At 43.0% G+C, this 21,494-nt stretch overlaps 1 protein-coding gene across 1 annotated transcript in view; it reads left to right on the forward strand.

Annotated features, from left to right (window-relative positions):
• The window catches only part of COL26A1 (collagen type XXVI alpha 1 chain), a 540,454-nt gene that overhangs the window by 111,486 nt on the left and 407,474 nt on the right, over positions 1-21,494 (forward strand). Inside the window, exons 2-3 of the mRNA XM_068265988.1 lie at positions 6,936-7,058; positions 16,193-16,296. Of these exons, the coding sequence (XP_068122089.1) occupies positions 6,936-7,058; positions 16,193-16,296 (227 nt within the window). The remainder of the gene's footprint in view (positions 1-6,935; positions 7,059-16,192; positions 16,297-21,494) is intronic.

Here is a 21,494-nt window from a genome sequence, read left to right on the forward strand (position 1 = left end):
CATGGTGGTGTAGCATGGGGGCAGGTGTGGTGATGCAGCATGGGGGCAGGTATGGTGGCACAGCACAGGGGGCAGGCATGGCACCCATAGCGCTGTGGAGCCCATGGCAAGAGCCATGCCTGCACCCCTCTAGATACACCACTGCGTAGCATTGATACACCACTGCGTAGCATTGATACACCACTGCGTAGCAGTGAGTACACATACACACAAAGGGCAGACTCGCAGTCATGGTTGCTGAGAACTATGCATGCAATGCTAATTTTATGCAGCTTTAAACTGTCCCAATCCAAATGAGCAGAGAGTGCTAATGACTGGCCTAGTTCTAAGCTTCCTACAAATTGTATTTCATTTTCATACAAGTTAGAAAATGTAGCATCTAGTTCTGAGTTATGACATTATGGCACAAGGCTCTTGTCAATTGGGCTTCAGTAGAACTACAACTCAGTTTAAAATAATAAAAATAACTATACCACCACCTTCCTTTGTCTCCCCTTGGATGACTGTAGAGATCAGACAGTGCATACTGCTAAGTTCAGGACTGCAATCCAGCTCACAGAGTCCTATAGGGCCATGTTATTTTTCCAGCAAACATTATCTAATCTTTTGATCTCTCAGAGCTTTTATGTCATTATTCACAGATGGCTTCAGTTCTGCTGCACATTCTGAACATTGCACAGAGTATTGATCATCCCCTTATTCATACATTTCACATGTAGATCATGAGTCACCCAGACTGCGGGAGAGGCTACATATTACCAGAGTATGTTACAGCACACCTGAACTGAGAGGAACATAGAGGCTTACATATTTATTTCCTTTTTCAAAGTAAACCTGCAAGGAAAGAAAGTGCCCCTGGGGGTACTTACCTCTGCAAGGGGAAGCCTCTTGGATCCTATTGAGGCTTCCCCTGTCTCCCTCCACCAACCCGGTCCATCACTGGCAGCCTGGAGAACAAGCACACAATAATATTTACAGTGGCTGCTCTCCGCACAGACTCCAGTAAAAAGAGCTGATCCTGATCGGGTCCACTCTACTGTGCAGGTGCAAACCATCTGGGTCTGTGCAGTAGAGAGCACCCGATTGGGTTGGGCTATTTTTGCTGGAGACCATTGAAAAGGCACTACTGCGCACATAGCTGACAAGCCCTTGTTGGCAAATCTTTAGGGATCCCAGCGTGGGGTCCTCTCTGTTGCAGAGGAAGGGGGAAGCCTATTTAGGATCCAGAGGCTTCCCCCTCCTGAGGTAAGTACCCCCTATGGGCACTTTTTTTTCCTTTCAGGTACACTTTAAAGCTATACTGAAGTGAGCTAAAAGAAATAAGCTATATACTCAGCTATGGAGAGAGAAGGCTCTGGATCCCATAGTCTTTACAGTTTTCTCTCTTTCTCCTCTTTCCACCGCTGGGGCCTGGTGAAGTTCTTTGACCAGCTTGGTTGGATACCTCTTCGGCCTTCCTCAGGCAGGAAGACGGGCAGATCTGTACTGCCCATGTGTGGATCTGGGCTCGCGCATGCAGAGTACGGATGCGCTTGTCTTTGGAAGCATCTGTGCTTCCAAAGACTGCCGAGGAGTCCTGAAGCAACGGAAATTCAATGGGGACAGCGGTGGAATGAGGGGACTTAGAGCAGACCGGGAAGGCTCTATGGGATCCAGAGCATTCTCTTTCTATAGGTGAGTATCTAACTTATTTTTTGCAGCTCCTTTCAGTATTGCTTTAAACAATGCAAATTGCCCGTCTGTCCTTCTGATCCTCTGCCTCTAATACTTTTAGCCAGAGACCCTGAACAAGCATGCAGTTCAGGTGCTCTGGTGCAAGTCTGACCCAATTATCTGCATACTTGTTTCAGGCGTGTGATTCAGAAACTACTGATGCCAAAGAGATCAGAAGGATAGCCAGGCAGCTGGTATTATTAAAAGGGAACCTAAATTGATTCGGAAGAAAAAAGTTTCACGTACCTGGGGCTTCTACCAGCCCTCTGCAGCCACCCTGTGTCTACGTCATCACTCACCGATCCTCCATTCTTGCCGATTCAGCCATGTGGATGGTCACTGCGCACATCCTCGATCATGCTCCCGCCACTGGGAGTGTCCTGTGGCCTGTGCATGCACAGAACCCATGTGCAGGATGCTCCCGGCAGCGATAGCGTGACTGAGGATGCGTGCGGCTACTGCCGCGCATCCGCATTGGCTATAGACTGGCCAGGTGGCAAGAACGAAACTAAGTGTAAGCAGGAGACCGGAGGTTCGGTGAGTGATGGTGTAGGCACAGGGCGGCTGCAGGGGGCTGGTAGAAGCCCCAGGTAAGTGAAACGTTTTTCTTCTGATTCAACTTAGGTTCACTTTAAAAGGAAATGAACATGTCAGCCAACATACGCTTCTCACTTCAGGTTCCCTTTATTAAAGGGAACCTAAACTGAGAAGGATATGGATTTTTCCATTTAAAATAATAACACACAGTCTCCTATTGACCCTGTGTGTCTAATACTTTTAGCCACAGCCCCTGAACAAGCATGCAGATCAGATGTTCTGACTGAAGTCAGACTGGATTGCTGCACGCTTGTTTCAGGTGTGTGATGCAAACAGTACTGAGGCCACATAGATCAGCAGGACTGCCAGGCAACTGGTATTGTTTAAAAGAAAACATCCATATCCCTCTCAGTTTAGGTTCCCTTTTAGGCAAATACTTGTATAGAGATGCTGACAAAGCAAATACCAGACACTGCTCAGCGAGTAGAGGGTTTTTGTTGAAAATTGTTGCTATTTCAGTCTTCTATAAACAATGTTAATTCCAGTTGTGAGTGTGGTTTTGTTACTTCAGTCAACATTCATTCAGCTGGGTTGTGCAGATGTTATTACAGTACAAAAATCTGCTGTTTACTGTATGACAAAAGTGCCTAATCATGCTTTCCAAATGCTGCATCCGTAATGTGACAATGGAGTGATCGGGCAAAAAAACTGATCACTGCCTGATGAGATGCAAAGAACTCCAAATTGATTTAACAATAAGGAACATTTCATACATCGCTTTATAAAAGTTCTGGTGACCCTGGAAGTCTTCCTGACACGAGCCTGCCCCTTCTTATGTTGCTGGAGCAGAGTCTATTGATAGAAGCCAGAAAGCAATTCAGCTCATCAGTCTGTTGTCCAGGAAAATGTTCGGACAGCTAAGTAGGCAAACCTGGAGTGAAAATAAACTTATGATATAATGAATTGTATGTGTAGTACAGCTAAAAAAATAGAACATTGGTAGCAAACAAAAGTGTCTCATATTGTTTTCCAGTACAGGAAGAGTTAAGAAACTTCAGTTCTTGTCTATGCAAAAGAGTTTCTGTGACCTCTTTGACCCGACTTGGGTTGAAGACAGCCCTGTTTTCTGAAGTACATAATGCGGAACTGAAGAATCTTTAAAATATAAGAGTTTTACTTCCCTGGGGCTTCTGCCAGCCTCCTGCAGCCGACGTGTGCCCACGCAGCTTCAAAGCAATCCTCAGTTCCCCGCCACGGCTCACTTGTTTTCCTGCAGTGGATACTCTACTTCTAAGTCTAGGTCCACTGCGCCCTGGCCACGCATATCCTTTTACACGTTCCTGTAGCCAGGAGCATACTGCGCAGGCGCAATAGGAGAAAATCTCTATTCCGCCTGCGTAGTACGCTCCCAGCGATGGGAGCATGAACAAGGAAGTGCACGGCCAGGATTGCGCAGGAGAATTAGTGTCCAGCTGCGCAACGTGAAAGGATCGTCTGGTAACTTTGCGGGCACAGTTATGACAAGGTGTGAAAACACTGGCGTAACAATAGGTCCTGCAGCCTCTGCCCCCGCTTGGGGCCGTTTTGGGGGGCTGGAGGGGTCGCAGCATGAGGGGAAAGCTATGCTGCAGTTTGGCGGGGAGGGGGGACATCCCCCCCCTCACCTCGGGCTCTCCCTTCTGTACTCCCCTCCAGCTTCAATAAGTGTCCGTGAGCAGCGGTGGCAGATACATACCTTCCTTGCGCTCCAGCGTGGTCGCTCCTCTCACTAGTCTCTGACGCGACTTCCTGTATAAACAGGAAGTCGCGTCAGAGACTAGAGGGAGAAACGTCCACGCTGGAGCGCACGGAAGGTATGTATCTGCCGCCGCTGCTCACGGACACTTATTGAAGCTGGAGGGGAGCGCAGAGGGGAGAGCCCGAGGTGAGGGGGGGGACGTCCCCCCTCCCTGCTGAACTACAAAATAGCTTTCCCCTAATGCTACGACCCCTCCAGCCCCCCAAAACGGCCCGAGCGGGCCCCAGGGGAGAATTTTTGCAGGGGGGCCGGGTGGGATCTAGTTACGCCCCTGTGTGAAAATACCACCCAGGAGAAAACTGACGAGAAAAAGTGAATTGCATATGGACTAGAGTGTGGTTTGTAAACTGCAAATATGACAAAATGAGGCAAATGAAGAGAAAGATCCGCACCACCTTCAGAAAAGCTTAGTCTGTTTTATTGGAAAAAAACATACAAATTTAAAAAGAACTTTAAGGCAGGACAGTCCACTGTTTCGGGCTCCTGCCCATCTTCATGCTGCCTAGTTCTAGGAACTGTGAACTAGGCAGCATGAAGATGGGCAGGAGCCCGAAACAGTGGACTGTCCTGCCTTAAAGTTCTTTTTAAATTTGTATGTTTTTTTCCAATAAAACAGACTAAGCTTTTCTGAAGGTGGTGCGGATCTTTCTCTTCATTTGCCACAGTTTGAGTCCCATGGTGTCCGGGACTATTAGATCTGCACACCTGACCATCTGGAATTGATGGAAGCCAAGCAAGTGCGACTCCACACTCAAAAATATGACAAAATGATGCAATGCCTGGTACACACATGCAATATTGACTGGCCAATGATTGGCTAATATTACCATTTTGTGTAGTATGAGGGCCAACAGATTTTGAATGCTATGAACAAAATGTGTAGGTAAGCTGTCATACTACACAGAAGTGGTAAAGTAGGCCATTGATTGGACAATCAACATTGGATGGAAGTATAGGTTAGATAGGTAGGTGCCCCAAGTATAGTTTAGATAGGTAGGTGCCCCCAGTATAGGCTAGATAGGTAGAAGCCCCCAGTACAGGTTAGATAGGTAGCTGCCCCCAGTATAGATTAGATAGGTAGGTACTTGCAATATAGGTTAGATAGGTAGGTGCCCCCCCACCCCTCCCCCCCTTAATGGAGGGGGGAGCTGCAGCCGTGGGGAGGGCAACCCGACCTCTCCCTCCCTTCCTCTCCCGGGCCGCCCTCCATGCTCCCCCCTCCGCTGCAGACTGCAGAGTGAGCGCAGGGAAGCGCTGTATAGAGCAGCAACTCACCTCCCTGGTTCCAATCGCCGATCACTTGCTGCTGGTCTCATCCTCTGCGTAGCTGCTTATACACACTCTAATTCCTGCTAAACAGGAAGTATAGTGTGTATACATGGCTATGCAGAGGACGAGACCAGCAGCAAATGATCGGCGATATGTCCCAATATGTTTAGAAGTTTAGAAGATAGGGATATATTGCAACAAGATCTGGATAAGATGGCTATATGGGCACATAAATGGCAGATTAAATTCAATGTTGAAAAGTCATGCATTTTGGTCGTACCAATGGTCTAGCACCATACAAAATAAATGGGACACAGTTGGGGATATCAAACTTGGAGAAGGACTTAGGAGTACTCATCGACAACAAGTTAAATAATCACACTCAATGCCAAGCCGCTGCAGCTAAGGCTAACAAAATTTTGGGATGCATTAAAAGGGAAATAAAAACTCGAGATACTAGCATATTATTGCCCCTGTTTACCTCTCTAGTAAGGCCACATCTGGAATATGGAATTCAGTTGTGGGCACCACATTACAGGAAAGATATTGCAGTTTTGGAGCAGGTGCAGAGACGAGCAACAAAATTGATACGTGGGATGGAAGGTCTCACTTACCAAGAAAGGTTAGATAAACTGGGTTTATTTAGTCTAGAGAAAAGACGCCTTAGAGGGGATCTAATTAACATGTATAAATACATCAGAGGGCAATATAAAAGCTTGGCGGATGAGCTTTTTGTCCCTAGGCCTTCTCAAAGGACTAGAGGACATGATCTGCGCATGGAGGAAAAACGTTTTAGGCATTTATTTAGTAAAGGGTTCTTTACAGTAAGAGTGATTAAGATGTTGAATGCATTGCCACAGGAAGTAGTTATGGCAAACTCTATACCTGCATTTAATGGGGGCTTAGATGCTTTCCTTGCGTTGAAAGACATCCATGGCTACAATCACTAGGTAATGCCTAATCATGTTAATCCAGGCCAGGGATTTTATCTGATTGCCATCTGGAGTCGGGAAGTAATTTTTTTCCCTTTTGGGGCTAATTGGGCCATGCCTTGTAAGGGTTTTTTTCGCCTTCCTCTGGATCAACAGGAATATGTGAAGGAACAGGCTGGTGTACTTGTTCTCTGGCTGAACTCGATCCACGTATGTCTTTTTTCAACCCAAATAACTATGTACTGTAACTATGTTAGTTGCATATGGGCCCTTATTCAATATACCTTTTCTCCTTAGTTTTCTCCTGGGAGATTATTTTTCATCTTCTGTTTAAAATAACTTTTCAACACTGTGCAACTGAAAGAGAACCAAACAGTAGGTGGAAAAGTACTGTCAAAATTATTCTGAGTATTTTCTTGGTTGCTGGGGGCTTAAAAGGCATTTTATTGACAAGGTGTTAAAATATCACCTAGGAGAAAACTTAGGAGAAAAAGTAAATTGCGTAAGGACCTATGAATCTCTTACCTGTGAAATATCCCGAAGACACAAAAGACCATTGTACACCATAGGAGCGAAGATAGGAAGGTGTATTATATTTGTCTGACAAATGAGAACTAAATAGAGAAATTATGAAGCTCATGTTTTCTTACTAATCTTACCAACTGATGTTCATTCTGCTTTTTCAGAAACTGGTGCCAGTTTACAGTAACAAAAACCGTTACATGTCAAGTGCAGAATGGATCGGAGACAGTGGTCCAGAGAGTATACCAAAGCTGCAGGTGGCCAGGACCTTGCACCAATCTTGTCAGGTACCATGATCCTATGATTTAGGAAACGTAATCATATAACCTCATTGTACACATCTGTTATTTTGAATTAGGGCTAGAATGTGCACACCTTTGAGTTACTTCTAGTCTGACATCAAGACATGCTCCAGCCACGGGTGTAACTAGTGGGGAGCAGCTCCTATGATCGTAGGGGGGCCCAGAGCTGTGAGGGGCCCATCTACTAACCTTCCCTTCCTCCGATACAGGGGACTATAATGCAGATCTGGTCTTTTTTGTGGCTACGCTTGTTGTGGGTGTGAAGATCATGATGGGCACACTTGTTTTATCACCCTTGTGAGATGGGACCCAAGGCCGTAAGGGGCACCAAGGGGGGCAAGGGAAAATTGGGGGGCCCCATCAAAGTTTCGCTGGGGAGCCACATGAATTGTAGTTACGCACTGACTCCAGCTATACAAGGAAAATAACTTTCCTAAAATCTTATAGTCTTATTTTACCTTTAAACGATAGCCAAGCTGAATAGTGAGGGTGAAAATGAGGCCATACATAGGTGGAGGCATTTATGCTGAGCCTTACCCATGTATCAGATTACTCACCTATGTATGACCTCATATTCACCCTCACTATTCAGCTCGGGTATCCTTTACATTTTTGACTGCTTCAGGTGTACTAGGATAGTTTTTCTCATGTTATTCAGCTCCCACACAGACGAATCTTGAACCCGTGAACTTGTAATCTGTTCCCTGCAGTCAGATGTGGTTTTACTTCATCCAATGACTTATTGGTGAGATATAAGCTCATTTAGGGACCTGGAGCCCTATGCAATTCCAGGTAATATACTGCATATGAGTTTCATATCGCCTAACATTGCTCAGGAGTTACTGGCAAATTCAATATCCGACTTCACCTGGGGTATGACTGAGCAAGAAGAGACCCACTAAGGCAAATAACAGCCATTTGGCTGAGCATTACTAGTCGCTGATGTAGGAGCAAGGATTTGTGCTGTGGAGCTGTCTGTCAGCACCACAGCAGCGCTACTTCACTCAAATGCTCAACTGTCACTACAGTGCCAGGAACCTGATAATCCCTTCACCGCACCTATAACATGATCCCTGGTACCATCACTCCCTGCCGCAACAGTGCAGACCTCCTGCAATCACTGCTACAGTGACCTCTCCCACTGTAGAGAACCGTCTTCAAACCACCTGTTGGTCCACTTAACTGGCCAATGGGAATTCTCATTGGTCCACTTACCCTCCTAGGATCGCTTATTGTTTTTTATAATATCCATTGGGATTCCTTAAAAGGAAAGAATCCTAATGTCAATTTCACCTTAAAATGGGGGTATTCCAATGTTAATTATGCAAACCAATAGTAAACCCTTGTGGCAAATTCAAAAATGCTTTTGCCTGCCATTCCCTAGTCTGTGCACAGTACTGCACAGAAAGTCCCACTGCCGGAGCTCCCATTTGGTCCACTAAACTGACTAATGGGAATCCTTCCCAAGGAGATTTCTTTCTGGGTCAGATTGTGGACCAATGGCGTGCCAACCAATAGGAAGCCTTGACAGCAGATTCAAAGGGAAACTAAAATAAGAGAGATATTGAGGCTGACATATTTATTTAATTTAAAACAACACCAGTTGTCCTGCTGACCCTCTGCCTCTAATACTTTTAGCCATAGACCCTGAACAAGCATGCCGATCAGATGTTTCTGACAAAAATCTGTCAAGATCAGCAGGACACCCAGGCCACTCGTTTTGTTTAAAAGGAAATAAATATGGCAGCATCCATATGCTTCTCACTTCAGGTTCCCTTTAAGTTGCCATCCCATAGTCACCTCTGACCTGACGTAAGCTGGCCAAGTGGCCAGTGACGTCCCTGAATCTGTATGTCTCGGTGAAAACATGGGTTTGCAAATGCAGTCACCACAGTGAACTTATTCCCTGTTGGTCAGCTGACTGTAGATCAGAGGTATTCTCGGCATGATGGGATGGACATTGCCGTTGGCAAGCTATAGTGAATTCCATCCCTAATCATAATCCAATGTGTGTGGACAGCTTTACGATTAGTTACAAAGTTTTACTTTTGGGTCGGCACTAATGTTCTGTAATGTAACTACAAGAAAGAGGCAGGATTGGGTTCCCCTGTCCATAATGGCATTATAGAGGTGAGACCTCCTACAAGAGTAATAAATCCCCCTTTTCGTTAGTATACAATAGCTATAAAGAAAGGAATTGTCTAAACAGCGTACAGATGTTCTACCAACTAAGCCATGGGTTTGATCCTTTTATTCCAAAGCCGTCTAAGTTTAGTTGATTTTTAATTATTGCCATCCTGCGCAAGCTCTTGCTCACACTTCTATCTTCCAAGCCGCCAATGACTCAGACTTCTGCCAGGAGACCATCAACTTGATAGCAGAATCTATTCTTGCAAACAGATGTGGCTCTCGCTATCGGGCCCGTGTTTTCAGCTGTTTCCCGTCACCAGCCTTATTGTTTTTATTATGTCTCATTGTGCAATAATTTGATCAGTGCCATATGCTGGAGAGTGAAGCACTAATTGTGGACACAACAAAGGAATATAAATTTCAGCTGCGGAGTCAGCAGCTCTCTGCTTACACTTAATATTAAGTGATACATGCTTACTTTCCCTGTACATTGTAATATTTTTTTGGAGTTTATGATGTAAGATCCCTCTTCTCATGATTCATCGAGAACATCACAGCTTTCTTATGCTGCTCTCCACATGCGGACGGCTTAGGTTTTTATTGCCTTTATCTACACGCTGTATAATGTTGCCTTTCTTGGATTTGGTGATGTACAATATACCCTAGTAAAGACTCGTACATGCTTGAAATGAACGTTGTCCAAAGTAAGCAATCTTGTTGTTACTAGGTGTCCTTTCCTCATACAGAGAGAGATGTAGAATAGTCAGGGCCGGTTATAGACTTTTTGCTGCCTAAGGTAAACTTGGGAGGGTGGATGATACACACCAAAAAATCTATGAAACTGTTTAACTTGCAAAAACTGTATATATTTTATTTTTTAAAAGAGAGACATTTACAAACTTTGTCCTTTGACCTCCTCCCTAAAACCCACCCCTGAACTCACCAACCCATTAAAGCCCCACAAGCACTCACTCTATTCACCCCCTCAGACGTGCAAAATAAATGATCCAGGTGCACCTGGGCTAAATGGACAAAAAGCATGAATTGTGTGGCCGTATATGATTGCTAAAAGTCACTTCTGAGGACCAAAAAGCTCACAATGTTCCATCACGACTCCACAGTGTAGTATATAAAAAAAAAGCAAGTGAAATGTCCACCTCTCAGTTATTCCTCACAAGTAACAGTCCCTTATGAAATGCAGGCAGCAGAAATCAGAACACTTATAAGCCACAGCAGGTCATTGCAGCAAAGCATAGCATAAGCCCATATTGTCCACAGCAATCAATCAGAGTAGTCTTCTAAGCAGAAGCATGAAGCATGAAACAAAGTTGCAGTGTGCACAGAGTCAACAGCTGAGTACCAACCGTACAGGCATACATGCCTTCAGCTGACAGTCTTGCAGTACAAGGAAGCTTATGCAGGGGCTCACCATACCAGATGCCAAATAGTGTTGCCTTGGATTTCCCTGAGCGGCTGGGTGGCCGTATACCACTGTGGAATGGAATGCTGGTGAGCTGGAGCAGAGATGTCCGGATGCCAGGGAACTCCCAGTGAGGCGGAGAGGTAGGGAGGGTCGGACCAGCAAGCAGTGATGCCACCTAGAGCCCCGACATGTTTCACAAGCTCCTTGCTTGTTTCCTCAAGGGGCCAGGTAGGTGCCCCCTGTATAGGTTAGCCAGGTAAAGTTGCCAACAGTATAACTAGCAAGGTATAGTTACCCCAAGTATAGTATAGCCAGGGATAGTTGTCCCTGTATAAGTTAGACAGGTATAGTTGCCCCCAGTATAGATAGCCAGGTATAGCCACCCTCAGTATAGATAACCAGGTATAGTTGCCCCAGTATAGGTTGGCCAGGGATAGCTGCCACCAGTATAGATAGCCAAGTATAGTTGCCCCCAGTTTAAGTTAGCCAGGTAGGTGCCCCCAGAAAATGTTAGCCAGGTAGATGCTCCCAGTATAGGCTAGCCCGGTAGGTGCCCCCAGTATAGCTTAGCTAGGTAGGTTTCTCCAGTGTAAATTAGCCAGGTCCCCCGGTATAGCCAGCCTGACAACCCTCCCTCCCACCCTTTCCGTCCACCGACCGTTTCCCTCGAGGCAAGCAGCAGCCGCCTCCTGCAATATGCCTCTACCTTCCAGTCCAGACCTCTGCTGTGAAGAAAGGAGAGCGGCTCAGCTCCAATAGCAGCATGGATACCGGAAGTACTTTACTTATTTATTTATTGTATTTACTTGCGATATATGTTCTGCTATTGGAGCCAAGCCAGAGCCGCTTTCCTTTCTTCATAGCGGCACTGCGGGTCATTGCTGATCTGAGGTCTGGACTGGAAGGTTAGGTAAAGGCGAGGTGAGGGGGACCCAGGACTTATTGCAGGAGGTGGCTGCCGCTTGTTTTGAAAAGGGAAACGATCGGTGGCCAGGAAGGGAGGGTGGCAGGATGCTGCCTGAGGAAGTGGGGTCACCTGGCGTCATGGGCTACTCGGGCCTGAGAATAGTTATTAAAGTAGCACCCCAGCCCATGAGCCCCCAAGACAGAAGTTTATACTGGGGGGGCCAGGAGGCCTGGCCGACATATCTCTGTGGGGTCGAGGGGGGAGGGGGGGCAGCTCAATGTAGGTACGTCCCTGATTTTTTTTTTACAGCATGTTTTGACGTGGAAATGTAAAACACATTCCTCCTTTTAATTAGATTAGAGTTCAGCTTTAACATTTTAATCCCTGGCTCATTTCAACTGATCAAATGTTGCTGTATTATACTTCGTTTCTGCAGACATCTGCACATCAAAGAAACCCACAGCTGTATCAAAGAGACTTCATCTACAAAGTTGCCTTCTAGTATCCTATGCTACACTTGTATGTACAGGTATTGCAGATCACTTTATATCCTAGAGAAGTAATTGGTGAGCAAATAAAGTTATCTGCAACCCCCCCCCACCCCCCCCCCCCAACCTGTTTAAACAGTGTATACACTTCCAGCTCAGTCTGATCATATTGGCTAGTTTATCAATCAGCAGCTAGATTAAGTGTCAAGCATGAGCTTTAAGCCCGGAAAATCAGTCCACTGGTTTTAGTTGTTAATTTTATGCTGTGTCTAATGCTGTATGAAATGAAATTCAATTCAATGCCAATACCACTTCAATATTTTCCAAAAAGAATGGTATTCATATAGGTGAAATAAAAATAGATTCATCATCATGAAGTGTAAACATTACAAAAAACAGTCTGATGCATGTTTCACGGCCTTGAAGGGCAACTTCCTCAGGCAGAAGATTGCAGTAAAATGGCCATGATTAAAGGAATGAAAGTATAACATTGTATATTTTAGTACTACGACAGCAGAACCTAAAGTATGTCAAGGATATCTCTAGAATGGTTCTCCCCAACTTTATTTCAAATGTTGGGAAAACAAGTATCCGTATGTAACATATGGTAAAAACAGAATATGCCCATGTGATACAGTGTCCTACCTGTGAGAATGTCTGTCCTGATATCCTGGGGTGGTCATGTTTAACCTTATTTGAGATGCAGTTGGAGAGAACTATTCTGAAGATGACATATTTCAGGTGCCGCATTTGTTATACTGAAATATATGATGTTGCGCTTTTATTCTTTTCATCTTGGACATTTTTCTACAATATTCTGCCTCTGAGGAAGTGGCCTTACAAGGCCGTGAAATGTGTGTCAGACTTTTCCTTGTGAAGTTTACACTTTACCATGATGAATCTAATTTTATTTTATCTATATTACCGCTGTCCTATTGGCAAAAAAAGAGATATCAGCAGCACCACTACAGTGAAAAAGTTAGCTCTTTTATTAGTGCAGTAAAATCATGTGGCAAAGATAGAGCTGGAGGCAACTACAGCCCGCTGTTTCGAAGCGACATGCTTCTTCTTCAAGTTGCAAGCTCATAATGACAAACAATGTTCTCATACCTTCTTAAATATGGCCACACATTCAAATGTCAGCCAATCCACAAATGAGACTTGAGAAGTGACCAATCAGAGCAGACCAAAAGAATAGAGGACCTGATGGGGAACTTCAGTACACAGGAAGTACAACCCACAAGTGACCTCACTGCAAGAAAACACTCCCATAAGAAAAACGGCTGCTAAACCACACCCAAAACGGACCTGATGGGGAACTGCCATGTACGCGTAAAAATCACCTGATGCGTAAAAATGTACGCATAAACCCCAAACGCGAAAACGCATGAAAAAAGTATGCTAAAGGCATCCACAATGAATTTTGTCGAGTCTCGACATTCAGTGTCACAACTTAGGATACAGGTCATTGATAGTGTACCTAGGACATTACGTGGTGGGGATAGATTAAAAGCATTACTGAAATGTGAAGCAGGATGGATTAGACGTTTAGGAACTGTAGGTCGAGGAGGTTTAAATAGGGAGTACGATTTATCGTTTTGTATTTAAGAAGATTCGGATCTGGGTGGCAATCAGGACCAGTAACATAGGTTTGGGGTTTTTTTGGCAATTTTTGGAATAATTTATGGGATGTATCTAGTATTTATACTCTGAGATAACATTTTCTTAAGGTTGTTCCTGTACTTTTCTATATCTTATGTGAGTAAGGTTCTTTATGTTTATGCATGAGCGGTGACCAATCAGAGCATATCAATATTTGTACATTTTTGCATATGTATATTTTACTGGTTTTTGTTTTTTGTAATTTTTTTACATGTAGTGTTATGCACAGTTTACTTTAACTATTTGCGTATGTTTATACGCCACTCCCATCTTTTTACGCGTACGCTTTGTTAGCATTTATTCAGAGGTTTTTTACGCGTTATTCTTCCACGCGTTCCTAGACTATTTGCGTATATTTTTACGCTTTTTACGCGTCTTTTCTTGCTGGCATTCATTGTGGATGCCTTTAGCATACTGTTTTCATGCGTTTTCGCGTTTGGGGTTTATGCGTACATTTTTACGCATCAGGTGATTTTTACGCGTACATGGCAGTTCTCCATCAGGTCCGTTTTGGGTGTGGTTTAGCAGCCGTTTTTCTTATGGGAGTGTTTTCTTGCAGTGAGGTCACTTGTGGGTTGTACTTCCTGTGTACTGAAGTTCCCCATCAGGTCCTCTATTCTTTTGGTCTGCTCTGATTGGTCACTTCTCAAGTCTCATTTGTGGATTGGCTGACATTTGAATGTGTGGCCATATTTAAGAAGGTATGAGAACATTGTTTGTCATTATGAGCTTGCAACTTGAAGAAGAAGCATGTCGCTTCGAAACAGCGGGCTGTAGTTGCCTCCAGCTCTATCTTTGCCACATGATTTTACTGCACTAATAAAAGAGCTAACTTTTTCACTGTAGCGGTGCTGCTGATATCTCTTTTTTTGCTATTTTTGAACTTGATGAGCAACAAGTTCTGATCAGCTATAGCACACTTGTCTCCATTGAGAGTGCTGGGTCAAACCACTTGTTCGCTGTCCTATTGGAAAATATTAACACTTTATTAATATTAGGAGTATAAAACATAGCATAACAGGCAAATAACCAGAGCATATAAACAGCAATATCAAAAACATTTGCCACAGGTCACAATCTCCCACCAAAGTTCTTTAAAGGTTTATAATCTATACTTTAGCTTACTCAGCCATCAGTAGAAAATTATGGACATATATAAATTACCAGGGGTCCATAACTCGACCCCTGGAGGAACTCAAAGATAATATAACCCACATATCACAAGCTACCATGATACCATATTAGAAAGAAATAGTTTATATCGCTGCACTCAATGTTAGCTGAATCAAAAACAATACTTGGTAATCCTTGTGAGCTGCAGACAGTGACCTCTGTAATTAGGCAGATTAAAAGTTTTCCTCATATGCTGCTGCACTTCAGTTCCTCACACACGTCCAGTAGCGACATAAAGAAAAAAGCAGAGAGATATGCACAAACATAGGGTGTAACGTATGCACACAGACACACCCTTAGTGCAACATCACTAAGCTAATCACTAATCATCTCCAGAAAAGATAATGTACCCAGCCAGAGATAGGGAAAGCGTCAATCACCCCCTTCAGATTGCCTTCTTACTTGCAGTATGCTTTCTGAGTAGCTTTCAATGGCAGCAATTGCCTCCAATAACACTCCTGAGACTAATATAAAAAGTTTAACATAGCGTAATCCTGTTTATTAAAAAGTTAAAATCCCTGCTACAAATCTATGTTCACCGTATAAACTTGTACAAATCACATAGCATCTTACTCCAATCCACGACAATAGCGCGTCCGCCGGCTGGAAGGAGATCAAGCTTAGTTCCGTTGCGTGCGTCCAAGCTCCGTCCGGGCGGAACTGAAGCACAGCAGCACATGATACCATATTATAGCAACCGAGTCATGAACCAATAAAAGAAAAAAAAAACAGATAAAACAAACAATAAAACAAAAAGAAAGAACAGACGCAACGCATCGCAGCTGCCCACCCCAAGTGGGGGAGTCCACAAGCACACATAAAGTCCACAGTACATACAGTATAATATCTTAACTGCCACGAGAGAGAAGAGGAAATAATCGCACAACAGCAACATAAGGGCACAAAACCAAGCAACAAGGCCAATAGATTTATCACCAGAATCTAAACTCCCTAAGGTCCCATCCGAAAGTTTGGACAAATACCATTTTGTTATTGTAAAGGGCTCCATTATGTCCAGTAGTTCAGCTCTGGGAATATAATTATTACAAAATATTTTCTAATAAATCTTAAAACAATAGTCTGTGGCCTTGGATTTGCATTGTTCTGCTTCAAATTTGGCATCAGTTTTCTCAGAGTGTGTACAAGATTTCTGTGTGATCATGGGAGTAAGGAGCATACCCTACTCCCCCTTTTGTATTTGAGCTGCAAACAATACACATGAAACATGCAAGCCAGACAGAAATATTTGCATTTCATTATAGACCATTACTAGTTATTATCATCCTCAGTTTCAGAACCTACAACAACTTAAGTCCTAACATGTGTGTTGTCTTAGTTATAGGACTCTCGTGAGACCGCTGTATAAAATGTCGTATCGCACAGTCACCACTATGGAGTGGAGGTGCTGCCCGGGCTTTACCGGAAGTAACTGTGAAGAAGGTAGGCCTTTGAATATTCATTCTGCAGTTTTTGTCTTTTCAGGCAATTTTCCTTTGTGGGTTTTTCTCTACATATAACGTAAATTAAATTGCTCTACCTGGTGTGGCAAGTGAAGTCTGTTACAATAATGACCATTTAGAAATAATCAATAAACAGAAAATTATTTGTAAAATTTGAATTGTGTTTTTGTGTGTAATAAAAAGATAAAAAATACATATATTTGTGGGAAATTGTTCATCAGCATTTTACAACATACTGTATGCAATTACGGGGACAAAAATTGTATTATTATTATTATTATTATTATTATTATTGTAACAATGAAACAAAAATGTCTTTTGGGGGTTCTGAAAACTCCCCAGGGATGGTTTGGGGTAAAGTGGGGCTCTGGGCAAAAGTGGACATGGTGCCGTTTAGATTTCATTCTTTACGTTCTGAGAGTAAAGTTCCTGTAACTTCCCAGTCCATGACTTCGGTGCTCCAAAGTTGCTCTGGGCCCACAGTGATTTACTAGGTTGGCTCTATGGTAGCACCGGCCCGGAATCTCCTGGCCATTGTTACTGGTCCTGTTACTACTTAGAGTTTTGAACTTTCCCACCCACCTTGGGATGCCCCTATTACTCTCGTGTCATGCTCCATACTATAGAGTCCATGAAAAGTGAGAGTGGTACTATCCTGTAATCCTGTAATAGCCATGGTGATACTCACCTCAGGAACTTAAATGCAGAAATCTTAGTAAATCCGTAAGAATACAGAATGAAGGTGTTTTAATCTCCCAGCATGTCCTAAAAAATGACATCATTTATGGTGGGATAGGCCTGGTATTTAACACAGTTAAGAAATTACCCAGGTGAAAATAATCTAAGTCCAGTACTACATGTGACCACCAGAGGGTGATATGTAACCCTTCTTTTTACTCTATTACTTTTATTCATAACACGAGTATTTATTTTAAATGGCACTTTATAAAACATTCCATGAACTTGCTTAATTGTACGCAGCTACTGTTTTAAATAGCATGCATTGAAAGTATGACCAGCTATATGCTACTTATACAATTCTTCGTTCTTTTTAATGTTTTGCATCCTTAATCCTTCACCTGCATCCCTGGGAAGTGAACAAAGAACAAACAAACAAACAACAACAAACACAGAACATTTATATCGCGCTTTTCTCCTGGTGGACTCAAAGCGCCAGAGCTGCAGCCACTAGGACGCGCTCTATAGGCAGTAGCAGTGTTAGGGAGACTTGCCTAAGGTCTCCTACTGAATAGCTGCTGGCTTACTGAACAGGCAGAGCCGAGATTCGAACCCAGGCCTCCTGTGTCAGAGGCAGAGCCCTTAACCATTGCACCATCCAGCCAAAGAAAGCACTTACTACACGAGGGTCACAAAGCCTGACAGTACAGTTTTCTTTTTGAGGTTTTTTTGTTTTTTTTTGTTAACGGAAATTTCCCACTATGCTGAGAAATCTCTGCAACAAAGCTTTCAACAGTAGTTTGTTACACCTAAGTGGCCACCATTATTGTTTCACATGAACCCGACCCATCAATTAATGTTGTCTGTGTGCTGCTCACAAAACAGTGGTGTGAAATACTATTCATTTGTGAATTTCATGCAGCCTCACAATTGAAAGCCTTACTTCACCATTCCATTTTTTTTAATTGACAGTAAGGGCTTGTTCACACCTAGGCAGTTTTGCACTTTTTTTGAGCAGCGGCGACTTTGAAAAATGCCCTAAAATACCTTGTCCATTGTATTTATTCTTTTCTGGGTCAAAGAGTTCACTTCCTTAATGACGTAAGGAAGTGAAAAAACTGAATCACTCTGCAAAAGCGCTTACAAAAGCGCTTTGCACAAAATCGTAGTGCGCAGTGGAGTGCCGGGAGGGGGGAAAATGCGCAAAAAATCAAAAATTGCCGCCAGTGATTTGGATTTTAGATGTGAACAAAGCCTAAAGGTGAATAGGGGACTATGACATGTCTTTGGAAAAGTCAGTCATATTACCTAGAGATCTGTGCATAGAGTATGGAGCGAGAGTGGGAGTTTCCTCTTCTGCACAAAGCCATCCCCTGACCTCACCCAACTCCTCCCACTCTTTCCTCCTGTGTAACACAGGGAGGGGATGGGCGGGGTCATAGGAAACAGCTGGCTGGTTTCCCCTTCCAGTTCCTCCATGGCTATAGCACAAATAAGGCATAGTGCAAATATATTCTAATTTTTTCCATAACTTATGTCATCTGTGAGGTAAGCCACCCCACCATAGTTTGATTTTATAGCTTTTAAAGTGTTTTATTTACCCTGGGTGCCTCATCCTCCCTTGCGGGGTGGCTTCCTGCCAATAGCCTTGAGCAGACAGGATCGGAGGCAGGAAATTTGGGCGCATGAGGCAGGTGGACAAAAAGGGCGCCACCATTAACTCCCATAATAAATATCGTTTAATGGGCGCCCAACAGGAAAAAAGGGCACCGGAGAAAAATAACGTTTTACAAGCGGCGTCCGGAGACTTTTAATGTTTTATAACTGCTTCTCATGATTACACATTATTTAATGATTTATAATTTTTTAAACATTATTTTTAAACGGAAAACAGTACAATATTTTGTAAAACATTATTTTTAAACGAAAAACAGCACAATATTTTTTTAAAACTTTATTAATGCTTATAACAGGGGGATCTTAGGTTTAGGCACCACCAGAGGGGTCTTAGGTTTAGGCACCACCAGGGGGATCTTAGGTTTAGGCACCACCAGGGGGGTCTTAGGTTTAGGCACCACCACTGGGGTCTTAGGTTTAGGCACCACTAGGGGGGTCTAGGGGTTAGGGGTAGGTACAGGAAGAGTTCTGTGTGAGAGTAGGGTTAGGTATAGTTTTAGTAAAATTCATATTAATCTTTTATAAAACGTTATTATACATTTCACTTTTTAAACAAGATTAACGTTTTTACAATTGCCGATTTCATACAAATTATTTAATGATTTATAACTTTATAAAACATTATTTTTAAACGAAATATAGCACAATTTTTTTTTAAACGTTATTCATGCTTATCGTTTAAAACCCTGCGCCCTTTTTTCCCGACGCCCTTTTTTAACGTACGGGACAGGATCATCCCCGATTTTTGAAATGAACTATCAGCAAGCTCAGAGAGAACTGTTGCTACGGAGTGGAAATGGTTATTCTCCACAGGACCTTTTGGTTGGTTGCCCTGTATTGCCCTGTATTTACATATTGCAAAAAGGAGAACCTTTTTTTAAACTCATATTCTAGCAACAGGTACAAGAGTTTTATATTGTGAGTTTAATGCTACAGAGAAACTCTTTAAATTGTCTATAAAATATGGTATGTGCATAGGTGTGCCTTGCAGTGGTGTAGCTAAAGAGCTAGGGGCCACAGTGCAAGTTTTACTTTGCTACATATCAAGCAATTGATATGTAGCACCAAAACCTATCAAGGACAGCTGCAGTATCAGAGAGGTGTAAGCAGGGAAATGGAACAGTTTGATAATAATTACCACTATTCAAAATACATGGGGCTTGGTTCACTAAACTGTGATAACTCATATCACGTCCGTTTTCGTGCGCGTTTTTGCATTTACGCGCCATCGCGAATTTGCGCACCCAATATCGAATTGAAATTTGCTATTGCACATGCAAATTCACGATTGGAAACGGCTGTGATATGAGTTATCGCGGTTTAGTGAATCAAGCCCATATAGCGGTGATCATTACCAGCACAGTACCAATAAAAAGCTAATATAGCAGTTGAAGATGGGCCCCTCTAATCCAAGGGCCACTGGTGCCTTGAGTTCATTGTACAGTTCTGCTCAGTGTTACTTAGAGAAGACAAGTGCAGAGATTTTCAGACTCCATTGCTTTTATTACACATTTTTAGTAGCGTTTTGCAAAACTGTATATAGATGTCTCAAAACATTCAATCTGACATGTTCGCTCTACCTCAGAGTCTCATAGCAACAGCACAATAAGCGCTCTTGGTGGCTGCCAAACTCACAAGCGCTGGCAGTCTTTTCATAGCACTTAAGAAAAAAGCTTGGAAGACTACGGCGAGAAGCAAAAGCCATTAAAAGACATTAAACATTAAGCAATGGTTTATGAAGGCAACATCATTCCAACCTGCAGTGGGCAAATGTTACTTGTCTAATCCAATAAGCTAAATGTAGCATAATCTACAGTCTGGGAACAGAGAATTAATATGCTGCTCTGTTTATAAAAACCTTTCTTAATAGAAAGTAAATTCAACTACCGTTGGCTGGAATATTTCAAACGCTCTGGATGTAGTTAAACAGCTCAAAAGCAAACTTGTCAGGGGGAACAGCTTATTAAAGGCAGCAATGCTATTTAAACTCTGGACAGTACCATTTAACAGTGTGTGTGGAGGGGAGTATGGGCGTGCTTTGTATTGCACCTCAACAGGTGGCTAATCTGGGATCTTAAAGTGATGGCGTCCCAGCTGTTGGATGCCCTTTTAACATACCTCTTGGAGTCTCTAGTCAATTGGCTAGAGAAATAGATAATCCATAACTATGACTCGTGCCCGACACGTGTTAGTTGTTCCTGTGAATGCTCTGTGTTTTTGTGTCTGTCCGTTTCTAATAAAGACACTGGCTTTAACCCTCATCTAATCATGATGATCTCCATCCTCTGTTCCAATTGGTTAGAAAAGCTGCAAACTGGAGGCTGAAGTGCCCTCCAATGGCTGGGTTGCTGTCATATAGAGATCTTAAAAGACCACTGTCATGAAAAATTGTAAAACTTAAAATACATGTACAGTGGCTTGCAAAAGTATTCGGCCCCCTTGAAGTTTTCCACATTTTGTCACATTACTGCCACAAACATGAATCAATTTTATTGGAATTCCACATGAAAGACCAATACAAAGTGGTGTACATGTGAGAAGTGAAATGAAAATCATACATAATTCCAATTTTTTTTTTTTACAAATAAATAACTGCAAAGTGGGGTGTGCATAATTATTCAGCCCCCTGAGTCAATACTTTGTACAACCACCTTTTGCTGCAATTACAGCTGCCAGTCTTTTAGGGTATGTGTCTACCAGCTTTGCACATCTAGAGACTGAAATCCTTGTCCATTCTTCTTTGCAAAACAGCTCCAGCTCAGTCAGATTAGATGGACAGTGTTTGTGAACAGCAGTTTTCAGATCTTGCCACAGATTCTCGAT

The sequence above is a fragment of the Hyperolius riggenbachi genome, chromosome 2 (assembly GCF_040937935.1).
Source record: "Hyperolius riggenbachi isolate aHypRig1 chromosome 2, aHypRig1.pri, whole genome shotgun sequence".
NCBI lineage: Eukaryota > Metazoa > Chordata > Amphibia > Anura > Hyperoliidae > Hyperolius > Hyperolius riggenbachi.